The following is a 16,868-nucleotide window of genomic DNA, read 5'->3' on the forward strand; positions in this document are numbered from 1 at the left end:
ACCTGGAACTTTCCTGGAGATTTCTTCGAGACCTGATTTGAGAATTTGCTAAAGCATAATGTGGCGGGAAAACTAAGACAAAGGAGAACATGTGACTGAGAAAACAAACTAAAATCCATGAAAATGAAACTAACAGAACTGTGACTGTGTCTTCAAATCGCGCAGTATAACATGGATAATCAGGTTTTGTCGAAGCCACAGCAACAAACAATTATTCTTCAATAATTTTTAATGATCAAAACCAACTTAAGTGAACTAGGGCTTCAACTAATTAATGAAATTAATAATAACAAGCAGATATATTAGAAACAGAAAGCTGATTTGATTTAATCTGTTTCCATCACAGTTGCGCAAATAATATAAATATGTAAGTCACAATAATGAGAAATGTTGTCATAATTATGACTTAGTATCTTATAATAATTAGAAGCTTTCTTGTAATAACTTAACATTGCATTTTAATGAGATGCTTTCTCATAACGACTTAACATCTCATAATGATAAATGTTCTCATAATAATGAGATACTTTCCTATAATTATAACTCAATATCTCATAATAATGTGTAATAACGTGAAGCGGATAGCAAGCAACCACCAAGATGTCCTGTTGCTCATCATGGCTGTTAGGAAACTAACTCACACAGAAGAGATTTTGTTGCTCAGCACATAAAGATGAACTTCTTACCGTGATCTCAGACTGTGGTGATGTGGTTTCTCCACTGCATGAATCTTCATGTGTATCTTCAGCTGACTTTTAATAGAGAAACTCTTTCCACACTGATCACACGTGTGCGGCTTCTCTCCAGTGTGGATCCTCTCATGTCTTTTCAGATGCTGTGATCGACTGAATCTCTTGTCACAGTGTGAACACTTATAAGGTTTTTCTCCAGTGTGGATCCTCTGGTGCAGTTTTAAACATTGCGCTGTAGTAAAAGTCTTCTCACACTCAAAGCACATGTACTCTCTCACACCAGTGTGAATTTTTTGATGTACTTTTAAATTTTGCCGCTCTTTAAAACTCTTTCCACACACAGAACATGAATGTGGCTTCTCCTTCGTATGAACTGTCAGGTGTGACTTCAGGTTTGATGACCAATTAAATGTTTTCCCGCATTGATCACATGAGAACGGCTTCTCTCCGGTGTGAACTCTCATGTGTCTTTTAAGGTTTTCTGATTGGGTGAAACTCTTCCTACACTGATGGCATGCATGCGACTTCTCTCCAGTGTGGATCTTCATGTGTATCTTCAGGTGACCTTTAATAGTGAAACTCTTTCCACACTGATCACACGTGTGCGGCTTCTCTCCAGTGTGGATCCTCTCATGTGATTTCAGAGATGATGGCTGACTGAATCTCTTGTCACAGTGTGAACACTTGTAAGGTTTTTCTCCAGTGTGGATCCTCTCATGTGTTTTCAGATTTTCTGACACATTGAATCTCTTGTCACAATGTGAACACTTGTAAGGGTTTTCTCCAGTGTGGATCCTCTCATGTGTTTTCAGATGTGATGACTGGCTGAATCTCTTGTCACAATGTGAACACTTGAAAGGTTTTTCTCCAGTGTGGATCCTCTCATGTGATTTCAGATGTGCTGACTGGCTGAATCTCTTGTCACAGTGTGAACACTTGTAAGGTTTTTCTCCAGTGTGGATCATCTCATGTGCTTTCAGAGATGATAACACACTGACTGTTTTGTCACAGTGTGAACACTTGTAAGGTTTTTCTCCAGTGTGTATCCTCTCGTGCAGTTTTAAACATTGCGCTGTAGTAAAAGTCTTCTCACACTCAAAGCACATGTACTCTCTCACACCAGTATGAGTTTTTTGATGTACTTTTAAACGTTGCCGCAGTGAAAAACTCTTTCCACACACAGAACATGAATGTGGCTTCTCCTTCGTATGAACTGTCAGGTGTGACTTCAGGTGTGATGCACTAAGAAATGTTTTCCCGCATTGATCACATGAGAACGGCCTCTCTCCGGTGTGGATCCTCATGTGAATATTAAGATTTGATGATTGTGTGAAACTCTTTCCACATTGATGGCATACATGGGACTTCTCTCCAGTGTGGATCTTCATGTGTATCTTCAGGTGACTTTGTAAAGTGAAACTCTTTCCACACTGATCACACGTGAACAGTCTCTCTCCAGTGTGAACTCTCATGTGAAGCTTAAGATGTTTGGTTGTGAAACTCTTTCCACACTGAGTGCAGGTTGTAAATTTCTTGGCTCTTCTTTTCTTTAAAAATGTCTGTTTATTCTTTGAGCGACGCAAGTGTTCTTCACTCTCCTCGTTCTCTTCCATCAGATCTGAAGTGGAACATTTTTTTTCATAAAAATCATACAAAGAGAAAAAAAATTAGGTGAAAGGACATAAAAGTAGACAACTGCTATAAAACATTACCATTTTCCTCTTTGTTTTTTTATATTAATTAAAGTTAAATAAACAAGTTTCCATGTGTTCCAGTTTGAGTTTGGCAAATCCAATTCCTGCTCTGCTTGCCTCAGAAATGTCACACTGTGGCATCTTATGGCTAGTTCACACTACAGGATTTTAAGCCAGATTTAAGCCCGATTCGCAAGTTAACGAGCTCGCCGACAGGTCGGGCTGTAATCGCGTGCAAATCTGCTGGTGATCCGCGCTCGCCAATCTTTAAGTGTGAAATACTTAACGACGCATCAAAAACGCTCGCTGACGCGTCGCTGACGCCAGACAAATATCTAGCATGCCAAATATCTGGAGCTGTCGGCCGACTCGATAGCCTGTGGTGTCACGTGTCGTGACGAGCAACAGCCAATGATCAGCTTGTTATGACATTACAAAAGCCTTTTGTATTTGTAACCATCATTACCAAACCACAACAGGCAGCTGCTTTTTTATTATAATGTTTTACTCACCTCCAACTCTCTCTGACAGACAAACCCTGCTGCCCGCGTGTGCTTATCCATCCTTTCACCCATTCTCTCTCTCTCTCTCTAGTTCGATACTTTTAAGGTACCGACCGAATTGCCGAGATACTATCGAGTATCGAAAAATGACTTGTTCGGTACCAGATTTCGATACCTAAGGGGTTAACTCGTCAACGTCAGTGCTCAAACAAATACATATGAAATGCACAACGACACACCTAAAGTCGCTCACGCATATACACGCAAATTCTACACACGCAAGACGCGCAGAACTCTCTGCGCACTTAGGCAACTCATATGAGACGCGCGCACGCATACACAAACTCTCCACGCACATAGTCATATGAGACGCGAGCACACACACACACACACACACAATACCGTAAAGATGTGGATAAGTCGATCAAAAGTGTGGCTACATTTCTCCAGGCTCGATGCCAACAGCGCGCAATGCAGTATTTGCGGTAAAATAATTGCTGCAAAGACCGGTACCACGACAGATATGATGAAGCCCTTGACAGTGCACGGAGTAAACATAAGAGCAGAAAGTTGCTCCGTCTTCGACTGGTAAATGAAGAGATACCTGTTGATCACTCTGACAGTGTTTATATTGCAATAATGACCTACTGAATGTACACTGCCGTTCAAAGGTGTTAGTTAGTCAGTTTTTCAGTAAGGATGCATTAAAGTGATCAAAAATGACCTTAAAACATGTGTAATGTTACAAAAGATTTATGTTTAAAAAAAATGCTGTTCTTTTGAAATTTTTATTCATCAAAGAATCATGAAAAAATGTATCAGTTTCCAAAATATTAAGCAGCAAACTGTTTTCATATTTCTGAAGGATCATGTGACACTGAAGTAATGATTTTGATAATTCAGCTTTGACATCACAGGAATAAATTACATTTTGAAATATATTCAAATAAGATTAAATTGTAATACTATTTCACAATGTTACAAGTTTTACTGTGTTTTTGATCAAACAAATTCAGCTTTGGTGAGCATGAGTTCCTTTGTGCACTGGCTAAGGAGCATGAGTCAAACTGAAAAAATAAAACCAAAGTTTTGGGGTAATGTGTTATGTAATCTTGTTCAAATGGATTTCATAAAATTGGTATCGAAAAAAGTATCGTTAAGAACCGGTATCGAAATCAAGGTATCGGTATCGAAATTTTTTTAACGATACCCAGCCCTATATATTATATATATACATACAGTGAAGAAAATAAGTATTTGAACACCCTGCTATTTTGCAAGTTCTCCCACTTAGAAATCATGGAGGGGTCTGAAATTGTCATCGTAGGTGCATGTCCACTGTGAGAGACATAATCAAAAAAAAAAAAAAACCAGAAATCACAATGTATGATTTTTTAACTATTTATTTGTGTGATACAGCTGCAAATAAGTATTTGAACACCTGAAAAAATCAATGTTAATATTTGGTACAGTAGCCTTTGTTTGCAATTACAGAGGTCAAACGTTTCCTGTAGTTTTTCACCAGGTTTGCACACACTGCAGGAGGGATTTTGGCCCACTCCTCCACACAGATCTTCTCTAGATCAGTCAGGTTTCTGGGCTGTCGCTGAGAAACATGGAGTTTGAGCTCCCTCCAAAGATTCTCTATTGGGTTTAGGTCTGGAAACTGGCTAGGCCACGCCAGAACCTTGATATGCTTCTTACAGAGCCACTCCTTGGTTATCCTGGCTGTGTGCTTCGGGTCATTGTCATGTTGGAAGAACCAGCCTCGACCCATCTTCAATGCTCTAACTGAGGGAAGGAGGTTGTTCCCCAAAATCTCGCAATACATGGCCCCGGTCATCCTCTCCTTAATACAGTGCAGTCGCCCTGTCCCATGTGCAGAAAAACACCCCCAAAGCATGATGCTACCACCCCCATGCTTCACAGTAGGGATGGTGTTCTTGGGATGGTACTCATCATTCTTCTTCCTCCAAACACGGTTAGTGGAATTATGACCAAAAAGTTCTATTTTGGTCTCATCTGACCACATGACTTTCTCCCATGACTCCTCTGAATCATCCAAATGGTCATTGGCAAACTTAAGACGGGCCTTGACATGTGCTGGTTTAAGCAGGGGAACCTTCCGTGCCATGCATGATTTCAAACCATGACGTCTTAGTGTATTACCAACAGTAACCTTGGAAACGGTGGTCCCAGCTCTTTTCAGGTCATTGACCAGCTCCTCCCGTGTAGTTCTGGGCTGATTTCTAACCTTTCTTAGGATCATTGAGACCCCATGAGGTGAGATCTTGCATGGAGCCCCAGTCCGAGGGAGATCGACAGTCATGTTTATAGGGCTGGGAAAAAAATCGATTTGATTTAAAAATCGAGTTGGTAGGTCAAATCGATTCATATTTTCAAAAAATCGATTTTTTAGATTTTTTTCCTCCCCCTCTTCAGTATAGCGTACAATTAGGGGTGTGCGATATGACGATTTTTGATCGTGGACGATTAAAATGTCTCCACGATCTGCTTTTGAAGAAATATCGTAGAATCGTGCATTATATCTGTTCTGGCGCCTCTGTCCCAACATACTGAACAACGCGACGTATATTCACATAAAATGTTAACGCAGCGGAACAGGAGACTGCAGTTCACAAAAGTTCATAATTTGCATGTGCGTTAATGCCTTGTCGGTTAAACATTTAATTCGCGTGCTGATGCGCTGTTCTAACGTATGCGTTTCTCAACGCGTAGACATGTGAAACTCACATGCACTAAAAGCCTGTCTACCAGCGCCTGGATACTGGACTAAGTTAAGTTATCTTTCGAGTCTTATTGTGCTTATACTGTTAAATACACACAAGGTTTACATAAACAAAGTCGGTTATGTCTAAAGTGAAAGCAAACTTGAGAAAATTGAGAGAAAATCTGCTTGTCAAATGCGTGTATGTATATTAGACGCGTCGCGCGCAGCTCTTAAAGAGACAGTCGCAATAGTAAACACGCTGCCGCTTGTCCTTAAAGAGATAGTTCACCCAAAAATAAAAAAAAATCTCATCATTTACGCACTCTAATGTTGTTTCAAACCTGTATTAATTTCCTTCTAATATTTTCTAATATTTTTCTAATATTAATATTTTGAAGAATGTGGCTATCCAGCTGTAGCTGGTCCCCATTGACTTCCATATGAGAAAAATATACTATGGTATTCACCGAGGTACATCCACTGTTGGTCATTCTTCCAAATAACTTTTATTTTCAACAAAAGAAAGAAACTTATTCAAGTTTAAAACAACTTGAGAGAGTAAATTATGATAATTTGAATTTTTAGGAGAACTATCCCTTTAATGTTAATAAAACAACAAAATGCAAAGAGAAAATCACTCAAATCACTTGACTGATAACTTTAATAGTAGCTTTAATAAGTATCAATGTATAATTTATACAGTGAAGTCTGTTTTGTTTTATTTTCATATTTGTTCATTTAATTACTTCAATGCTACTGTTAAATACACCTACTGTAGCTGAAAACATAAAGCACTGTTTAGCCTATTTAATTTGTATATTAAGTTGTGTATATGTAATGTGTATCTTTAATCTTAATATTTAATAACAAAGAAAATAATGACAAATATTTTTATCTTTGCCCCTGTCTGCCATTTTTTTTATTTTGTTACCTAAAGCTTTGTTTTTAAAATATGGATATTAGTTTGGCTGTAATTCTCAGTCACAAAATAGTAAAACCAACATAAAAAGAATCGTGATAAAATCGTTAATCGTGATTTTCCTGAAAAAAATCGTGATATGATATTTTTGCCATATCGCCCACCCCTACGTACAATACATACATTTTGCATTCGTCAAATCTTCCTTCAGGGTTTCCCTAACATGCTCCCTGGCGCAGCCCTCGATGCTTCACGACATCACGACAAAAAGACTAGCATATTTAATTTTTTAACGGTCCTCCACGGCGACGGCGCGCGAGGTAGAGACTGTGTGTGTTCGCGAGTAAGTGAGCGAGTGTGTGTGCGCGAGAGTGAGTGAGTGTGTATGTGCGAGTGAGTGTGTGTGTGTGTGTGTGTGTGTGTGTGTGTGTGTATATGTGCGAGTGTGTGTGTGTGTAGGCTATATGTACGAGTGAATGAGTGTGTGAGACGGCTCGCGATGACTGGTCGGAAAACAACGTGTAGTCTGACATGTTTCTTGTCCACGACATGACAAGATTTTTAGGAGTCAAAATCATGTAATCTGACACAGTGACTATCGTAACAGACAAAAAAATCGTGTAATCTGAACCAGGCATAAGAGTTACCTGAGGATTTTTTGTTGATTTATTAGCTCAATCCAAATACAGAATAAATAATTTAGATGTTTAACAATCTTTGTTGCACGTGACTTTTCAGTTAGAGAAAGGGTTTGCCTTTGCAATTTTTGTTTATGTTGATGCACTTTTAAATACAATAAATATATATTTTTAAAATATATTTACAGTTCGCAGTTATTTTGTTTTAAATGGGGGGAAAAATCGAATCGAATCGTAAATCGAGTTTTTTATTAAAAAAATCGCAGATTTTTTTAGGGGGAAAAATCGCCCAGCTCTACATGTTTAGCTTCTTCCATTTTCTAATGATTGCTCCAACAGTGGACCTTTTTTCACCAAGCTGCTTGGCAATTTCCCCGTAGCCCTTTCCAGCCTTGTGGAGGTGTACAATTTTTTCTCTAGTGTCTTTGGACAGCTCTCTGGTCTTGGCCATGTTAGTAATTGTATTCTTACTGATTGTATGGGGTGGACAGGTGTCTTTATGCAGCTAACGACCTCAAACAGGTGCATCTAATTTAGGATAATAAATGGAGTGGAGGTGGACCTTTAATACCCCTTTTCCACCAAGGCAGAGCTGGTGCTGGTTCGGAGCCAGAGCCTAGTTTCAAATCGGTTCTTTGTTTTTCCACCGCCAAAGCACCAGCTCCGAACCAGTAAAACTGGTTCTTAAGTAGCACCAAATCATTGCAGGGTCTAAACGGAGCCAAGAAAGAACCGCTTGCGTCAGAGGCTGGGGGCGGGGTTACCGTGACCAACAAGACGAATAGAAACTTGTGACCGCCATTTTTAAATAGCAGCTAGTCGAGCTAATAGCAGCTCGATTATAATATCCGTCTATGTAACTTACGGCGAGCTGCACGAACGCATTGGATTCCGATGTATTTTTGCAAACCCATGAGCATCCATAGTATTGCAACGTCCGTTATTGTTGATGGCTTGTTCGAGATGCATCGGAGCGGCGAGGACCGATCGGAGCTGCGGGAGTGTTTGGAGAGCATACGACTCCTTGTGCTTTTAGATCGCTATCGCAGTGCTTTGATGTCATGCGGCGATTGATCTGTGAGAAGCCGATGCATCTCGAACAAGCCTGGCGTGTTTGTGTTTGGCGCTACCGCACTAGCGGTTGCTGGGCAACATGAGACGTATACAGTGACGTAAGATCCGGCTCTGTTGTGGCTCTCTAGCCGGTGGAAAGGCAAACCGGTTCTTAGTAAGCTCGTCAGTCGAACCAACTCTGAACCAGCTCTGGCTCTGGCTCTGAACCAGCACCCGGTTCTTGTTGGTGGAAAAGGGGTATTAAAGGGAGACTAACAGGTCTTTGAGGGTCAGAATTCTAGCTGATAGACAGGTGTTCAAATACTTATTTGCAGCTGTATCATACAAATAAATAGTTTAAAAAATCATATATTGTGATTTCTGGATTTTTTTTTTTTTTGATTATGTCTCTCACAGTGGACATGCACCTACGATGACAATTTCAGACCCCTCCATGATTTCCAAGTGGGAGAACTTGCAAAATAGCAGGGTGTTTAAAATACTTATTTTCCTCACTGTATATACATATATATATTGTTTTTTTTTTTATTGCCAATTTTGTCCCGCCATCCATTTTCAAATAGACAATGCGCCATTTCCCATTCCACTTCTTGCGCTTGTTTTCGTGACAAAATGTGGTTTTAGGACCGGATAGAGTCGTTGGGTGCCAGAGTTGTTGTCAACTCGTGTAGTGTGTAACCCCCTGTTGCAGAACATTTACGTAGTGTCACATAGTGTGAACACCACAACGATTTCAAGACTCCAGAGCAAGTCATGTAGTCTAAACAGCACAGCGATCTGCCGACGTTTAAAGTTGTGTAGTGTGAACTAGGCATTAGTTGAATTACAAGAACACAAACTTTATGCAGTCAAGTGCAAAAGATTGTATATTATTATATTTTGGATTTATTGTTAATAATAATAATAATAATTCATTACATTTATATAGCGCTTTTCTCAGCACTCAAAGCACTTTACACAGAAGGGGCAGGGCCGGATTATCCATAGACGGCAGCCATATTGCGCCAGAACACCCACCACACACCAGCTTACTGGTGGAGAGGAGACAGAGTGATGAAGCCAATATATTTTTTTATGGGGATGATTAGGAGGCCATGATGGACAGAGGCCACTGGGCAAATTTGGCCAGGATGTCAGGGTTAAACCCCTACTCTTTTTCGAAGGACATCCTGGGATTTTTAATGACCACAGAGAGTCAGGACCTCTGTTTAACGTCTCATCCGAAGGACGGTGCTCTTTGACAGTATAGTGTCCCCATCACTACACTGGGGCGTTAGGACCCACACAGACCACAGGGTGAGCACCCCCTGCTGGCCTCACTAACACCTCTTCCAGCAGCAACCTGGTTTTCTCAGGAGGTCTCCCATACAGGTACTAACCCGGCTCAGCAACCCTGCTTAGTTTCAGTGGGCAAACAGTCTTGGGCTACAGGGTGATATGGCTGTTGGCCATTATTTGCTATACATTGAATTTATCTTAAAGGTCCCATGACATGCTACTTTTTGTAGGCTTTAATATAGGCCTTAGTGGTCCCTAGTACTGTATCTGAAATCTCTTTCCAAAAATTCAGCCTCGGTGCAGAATTATAGCCACTTCAAGCCAGTCCCAGAATGAGCTTCCTTCAGACAGGCCGTTTCGGTGTCTGTAGCCTTAAATGATAATGAGGAGGAGAAAGGTGGCGCAAGGTGGAGGGTGGGTGTGGCCTTGACCATCTTGCGCAACGGTACCGTGGCGTGCATGTTTACGTTGGATATAGCAATGGCACGAAGACACGCAGTCTTTCAAGCATTTCAGTTTGACCCAGAATCTGATCCAGATGGAGAAGCAACGGATGAAGAAGTTGCAACTCAGCGGCTCCAGCAGGACGTTTCCGAATGGTTAGTTTAAAAAATTATGTCTGGATACGGTACTTTATTCGGATGGTTTACAGTTATTATCATGTAGCTAACGCGAACGTACTGTTGCCTTTTCATGAGAGATCTGTAACGTCTGTATTTATCTTATTACAATTACATCAAGCTCTGCGATCTTGAAATGCGGATATCGCGCGCGCCATATAACCAACAGGAAAACGGTTATCCAAATAACAAAGAAGTGTACAACACTCGCGTTACAATGGTGTATTCACACACATAAACTGCATAGCTAATGTTACAGCCACATTCTACGTGTAACAATCTAGGTAACCATAAACAGTAAAGCAACACACTTATATATCATTAGTTGACTTACTTGTCCGAGGTGTGTAGCTGAGCCAAAGAGAGTGATCCAGACTTTAGTTTCAGACATTCAGCAAGCCCAGCTCTGTATTGACCCTTCGGTGTTCATTTGTACATCCAATTATTGAGCAATTCTTATGCTTCGCTCGCTCAAAAGCCATGGTATCTCTCGTGGACAAACTAAAATCGCGCGCGCGCATTTTCTCATGGGCGGAAAATATATTCTCTGGGCGGGCAAAGCAGAGACAGGGGAGGTAACATTTCCTCCTTATGACGTCATAAGGAGGAGATTCATGATCAGCGCGTATGAGCCTCCATTTTCTCAAAGGCAGAGAAAGATAGCAAAAGCTCGATTTACATCGATTGAAATTTCTAGAAAACGAAACGAAAACTATTTTCGTTAACGAAAACTATGACGAAAAATGTTCGTTGACGACCTTTTTTCCCCTGACTAAGACAAGACGATGAGATACGACACCCACGTCATTAAACGATAACTGTGACTAGGGTTGGGAACCCGAAAACCGGTTCCTATGCCGAACCGGTAGTTTTTTTTTTTTAAATACCGGAACCGTGCGAAATTCCTAAGTTTCGGTTCCAAAAACGATTCTGGGCCGATGTGTGGGCGAAGTGCTGGGAGCTTATCCTTTAATAGCGACGTCTCGCACTCACCTCATGAATATTAAAATAGTAATGAAAGCACTCGCGCTACTCATATACGTTTTGAGAGAGAGAGAGAGAGAGAGAGAGAGAGAGAGAGAGAGAGAGAGAGAGAGAGAGAGAGAGAGAGAGAGAGAGAGAGAGAGAGAGAGAGAGAGAGAGAGAGAGAGAGAGAGAGAGAGAGAGAGAGGATCTCGATTCAAACACCCATGCGATCGCTGAGAGAGCAGTTGTCAATATGAAACCGCTTTACTTTCACAATCTTTTCAACAACACAGTATCGGTATTTCGGTGTTACAAATATTCAAATGATCACAGAAGTACTGAAATAAAAGTTTATAGTTCGAGAATAAACACTGATGTCTACGGTAGCAACCAAAACTGAGTAAATCACCTTTTGAAAGTCGCTTCAAATAACGAAAATTTGCTTCAGAATTTACTACATGTATATAATGAGCGAGTACATCAAGAATGCCTTTTTTCAAACCGTGTTTTTGTCTTATCCTGAATCACTACGGTAAGCCTGTAATAAGCGTTTATACTCTGACTACTTTGCACCGGCACCGCTGCGGAGTAGCACAGTGCCTGAGTGACTCACCCGCGTCATAGAAATAAACAGAGAAGTAGCTCCGGCTACAATGTTCTTCCGCAAGACGCATGCAGTTCTGTTTATTTAACTGCTAGAGTGCTGATTCATCCAGTAATGAAGTGAAGTCTTTATGAATCAATTATTCAAATCGAAATATTATGTATAAGTAGGGTTGGGTACCGAAACCCGGTTCCAATAGGGAACCGGTTCCGATGTAAACGGTAGTATCGAGACCGAATAAGAACGCAACTTTCGGTGCCTGATTTCGGTGCCTGACTTTTTTCACCGCCCCCTATAAACATATAATGCACACAAAGTGTCCCTGCTTGATATACAACCACTGATGAGCATAATCGGTTTAAAAAACAAACAAACAAAAAAAAAACTACGAATGCGGATTAGAACCCAAAACCTCTGACACTCTTGACTAAAGTTCAAGTTCAGCTGCAGTGTTCCTCTTCGGGTAAGTCTAGTATTTTAATGCCAACTGCAAATCTTGCATATCAAGTATGAAGTATATCAAGTATATTTATATGAGGCTATACTATGTGTGTTAAATATTTCTGCTCAGTGTCAGATATTTCTCTGTTTTGTAAAAGTCTATAATATGTAATATGTAATATATATATATATACAGTGTTTCCTCTATGTAGATTAGTTAATGGCGGTAACGTTAGGGCTCTACAGTGCGACCATTTCACTCGCATTTGCGCCTAAATATGTCTGTGTGCGATCATGAAAAGATATTTAGGCGCACTTTTGCGACTGACCCGATCGAAGATTTTTTTTTTTTTGGCGGCCGCCAAAGCGTTTTTTTCGTCCCGCCAAAGTCTTATTTGACCGGTGTGTAATGTAGATAAACTGCTGCGCTTGTGACAGCTGGGCGCATGTTTAAAAGAACGAGAGAGCGAGAGCGAGAGCGCGCGCCCTCTGGTCGCGTGCGCGCGAGCACTCTCTTTGCGAAGCAAGGTTCCACTTCAACGTTTTAATGAATGGTTTAACGACTGATCTTTCCAACACTGAACTCACGAGACGTCTGAATCGGTGTATAACAGATCGGTAACACTTTACAATAAGGTTCCATTTATTAAACTCTAGTTATAACTACATTAGTTAACATGAACTTTTAATAAACTGCACTTCTACAGAATGTATTAATCTTTGCTAATGTTCATTTCAACATTTAATAGCCTACATTATTGACATCAAAAGTTGTATTTGTTAACATTTAGTTAATGCACTCAAACAGCTGTATTTTTTATTAAGATTAATAAAGATGAATACATTCAGTAACATGTATTGCTCATGGTTCATGTTAGTAATAAACTAATGTTAAACCATATTGTAAAGTGTTTCAAAAAAATAATTTACAGAACAAATAAGAACCTAAGGTGTGCTTACCCCCTTTAGTACAGCCTATATGGTTAGCAAGATTTAGCCTTAATAAACTACAGCATTTACAACTGAATGGTAGCCTATTCAATTGTAGATGGTAGAAAATAAGACTTAGTTAAAATAAAATTTTTAATGCTACTTTTTTTTCCCTGCTTTTTTATATTGATATAATTACATACCAAAATAATCTGTTAAAGAAGGATTTTATCTTACAAAGCTATGAAATCCAGAGGTAAAATCACAGCTTTTTTTTTTTTTTTTTAAAGTGTTGGCCACCGAAGACCATTTTTGACCCAGGTAAAACCCTGCAGGGCCAACCATGTTTGTGTGCGGACATTCACACTTCAAGCAAGAATCGCTAGTGAGGCACGAAATGTATGAATTTAGGGTTTTTTTTATGCAATTTATTTATGACAGCCAGTGTAATTGTTTTTCTAAAACTGAAAATATTTAATGTTCATAAGGTAAACTTTTGTCACACAATGTGGCACAGTAATATTGTGTCGTTAAAGGAAAAAAATTTTTGGACTGTGCTCCTAAATTTTTTTAATTAGGAGCACAAGTGCTCCTAATAAAACAAGTTTCCATAAAGCCCGGGCTGTACGAAAGCCGTCTATCAGCAGTGATTGTTAAAGTGCATGTCGGATAATCGCGCAGTTGTTCGGACAGACCTGCCCCCACTGCTAAAAAAAATCCTAAAGGAAACACTGTATATATATATATATATATATAATATGAGAAGACAAAATTTTGATCTTAACTTAAGTGTTTTCGGCTACATCAGCACAATTTTTTATTTTATCAGAAATCAGAAAATCTTTTTTCAGAAAACACACACAGGTATTTTTTTTTTTGATAAAGTGTGTGCGTTTTCGTTTTCTTAAGTACCGGTTTAAGAACCGTTTAAGCACCGGAACCATTTGAAAAATACCGAGTAGGTACTGGTATCGGATAAAACCCAACCAATACCCAACCCTATGTATAAGAAATATTATGTTTCATCTGTCTGGATCTTACATGTGTTCAAGCATATTCTAGCCCTTCTGAGAGGGTATTCTCCACTGCTGGAGATACAATAAGCTATAGGAGAGGTCCCAAATTATCCTAGAAAATGCAGAAATATTTATTTTCCTTCAGAAAAATTTATTATTTTTGCAAAAATTGCTAAATAATATGTTGAATTTGTTGACATTACCAGTCTGTTAAACTCATTTGACAAGTATAAGAAATAAACACAAAAAGGATTGTGCATTTTCCCCTTACTACTATTTTTTATTAGTTGTTTTAATAATTTGTATTGAATGGGAACCAGAACCGGAACCGGAACCGGAATCGTTTGGCGGAACCGGAAAATGTATTACGATTCCCAACCCTAACTGTGACTATATCAACACATGCAATATCGTTGACGAAAAAAGACGAGACTGAAATGTGTTAAAACATTTTTTAAACTTAACCAAAACCACTTGTTTGTGTCAAATAAAGGAGACGACAACACATTGACTGTTTTTACGAGCGTTCATGCTTACGGTTGCCAGATTTTAATAATTAAACCCCCAGTCAGAGCTTTTCTGTTAAAAGAACACATTTTCTACCTGGTCTTTTCAATAGTATCTGGCAACCATGCGCGCGCGCTCTCTACACTGCTGAAGAACCGCGGATGATCTGAAAACACAGACGAGCTGGAGTTTAGCGATCTTCATTTGAGATTTTCTACTTAAAGTGTCGTTCAGTCGGTCTGTGTTCTGCCACGAGCCGTTTGCGCTATCTGTGCTACTAAATCTGCAATCAAAATATAGACTGATATCCAGCAGTTGTTTTTAATGTTGATCATATTATACGAGCAAGAATGCAATGCTTCCTGAATATCCACACGATTTCAAATGTGACATTGATTTTATACAACAGTTCAACAAACAGAAGGGTAGCATTAAGTGATGTACTACATTTAAAACAGTATTGTCAGTAGGCTTATTGCTCTATTTTGCATCGTGAACGAATCTGTGGCTTTGAACGAATCGTGAGATTCAATGACCCGTTCATAAAAATACCATCATTGCATATTTATTGAACATTGTTAAATTAAAAAAAATATAAAAAAAATATTGTCCCTTAAAAAAGAAAAAGGCTACTTACATTATTGGTGCTTGTATTAAAAAAGGAAAAACTGACTGCAATTTATTCCATTGTCTTTTAGTGCACTGTCAACTTTCAGCAGTGACGCTGTGCTAGACAGTGCGACTCGTGTGACCTGTCCCTCAGGCAGCGCGCGCGCCCACTCGCAAAGCAGACAGCCGCGCCTCTGCTTCCGCGGGCGTGTTTTTCCATATTCGAAATTCACATTCGAATATTAATTTTAACGTTCGAATTTCTGTTTTTTAAAACTATTCGAATATATATTCGAATTTAGAATATTCGTTGACAGCCCTAGCCTGAACTGATACTTAACCCTCTGGGGACCAAAAACGCGCCCGCGCGTTTTGCTCGTTTTTTTTTTTTTAGCAATGAAAAATAAACACAAAATGCTCTGTTAATTTTGATCTTTCATTTTCGTGTAATACATCAATCGATCCTGTTCAGTTTCTATTTTTTTTCTGTATACTCACAATAAAAATAAAGTGTTTTGCTTTTTGACAAATAAAGAAAAACTAACATGATGCTATTTCTGCCTTCTCTCTGTCAGTAAACTCCCATTTGAAACGCGTTCGAAAATGATCTATAACTCCGCGAAAATTCAGTCAAACAGGCAAACAGACCCATGGGCATAAAGCTTGAGATCGCATCTTTTAAAAGAAATCATTTATATAAAAAACAAATATTCTTAGTTTCTGTAATCTGTATACAAAGAGAGCGACTCCAGTCGAGCTCATTACGAGATGATTCACAGTAATTTGACCACTATTCAAACGCAAATTCTGAGAACCATTTCAGTCTGTGAAACGACCACATCAACTGTAAACAAAGAGGCATAATATAGCCTACCTTATGGAGAAAATTTTCCGTGCTGATATGAGCAGCAGATCCCGCTGAGGAGTGAGGTAGGCTAAGTTATCCTTTCTCAAGTGTTAATGTGGAATAACGTTATGGAATAACGTTAGTGTAGGCCTATGTAAACAAAAAGATGAATCGCGTTTCTATAATATGAATCGCGTTTCTGTGAGATGAATGAAGGGTACATATTTGTAAAGACTGTTTAGCCTAAATATGAATCGCGTTTCTGTGAGATGAATGAAGGGTACATATTTGTAAAGACTGTTTAGCCTAAATATGAATCGCGCGTCTGTGTTTGAATAAACTGCTTTGCTACAGCCTACTGAGATGAGTAAAAATCGACTGAAATATGTTAAAATAAAATGTATTTGTATAAGCAACGTATTAAACTGCAAATTAACATTTATAGGCTATGCCCTAATATTTCATAAAAACAACGTTACAGTCAGGCGAAGTATGAAAGACAATATTTTGTTGACTAGATTTGGGTACAGTTTTTACTGTAGAATATACTGTCACATCAAATAAGCTTTTCTGCTCATATATATAAAATACTATTTTGTCAAAAATAAAGTCATAGACTAAGATGTTCCAATGTTGGCTATATTCAAACTAATGAATACATATGATAAAATATGGGTCTATAATCTTTTTTTTTTTTTTTACAAAGAAAGTACTTTTTTTGCAGAAATATTGCTGAAATTGTAATTATTGTTGTAATTGTAACCTTTTTAATAAAATAGCAAAACATATTTACAAGATA

At 38.9% G+C, this 16,868-nt stretch overlaps 1 protein-coding gene across 2 annotated transcripts in view; it reads right to left on the bottom strand.

Annotated features, from left to right (window-relative positions):
- LOC308697049 (uncharacterized protein) overlaps positions 1 to 16,868 on the bottom strand; it is a 94,471-nt gene that overhangs the window by 2,984 nt on the left and 74,619 nt on the right. For both annotated transcript variants that reach the window (XM_081376104.1, XM_081376103.1), the window contains one exon: positions 687 to 2,310. In XM_081376104.1, the coding sequence (XP_081232230.1) occupies positions 687 to 2,310 (1,624 nt within the window). The remainder of the gene's footprint in view (positions 1 to 686; positions 2,311 to 16,868) is intronic.

Source organism: Scardinius erythrophthalmus (genome assembly GCF_964197995.2).
Source record: "Scardinius erythrophthalmus genome assembly, chromosome: 1".
Taxonomy (NCBI): Eukaryota; Metazoa; Chordata; class Actinopteri; order Cypriniformes; family Leuciscidae; genus Scardinius; species Scardinius erythrophthalmus.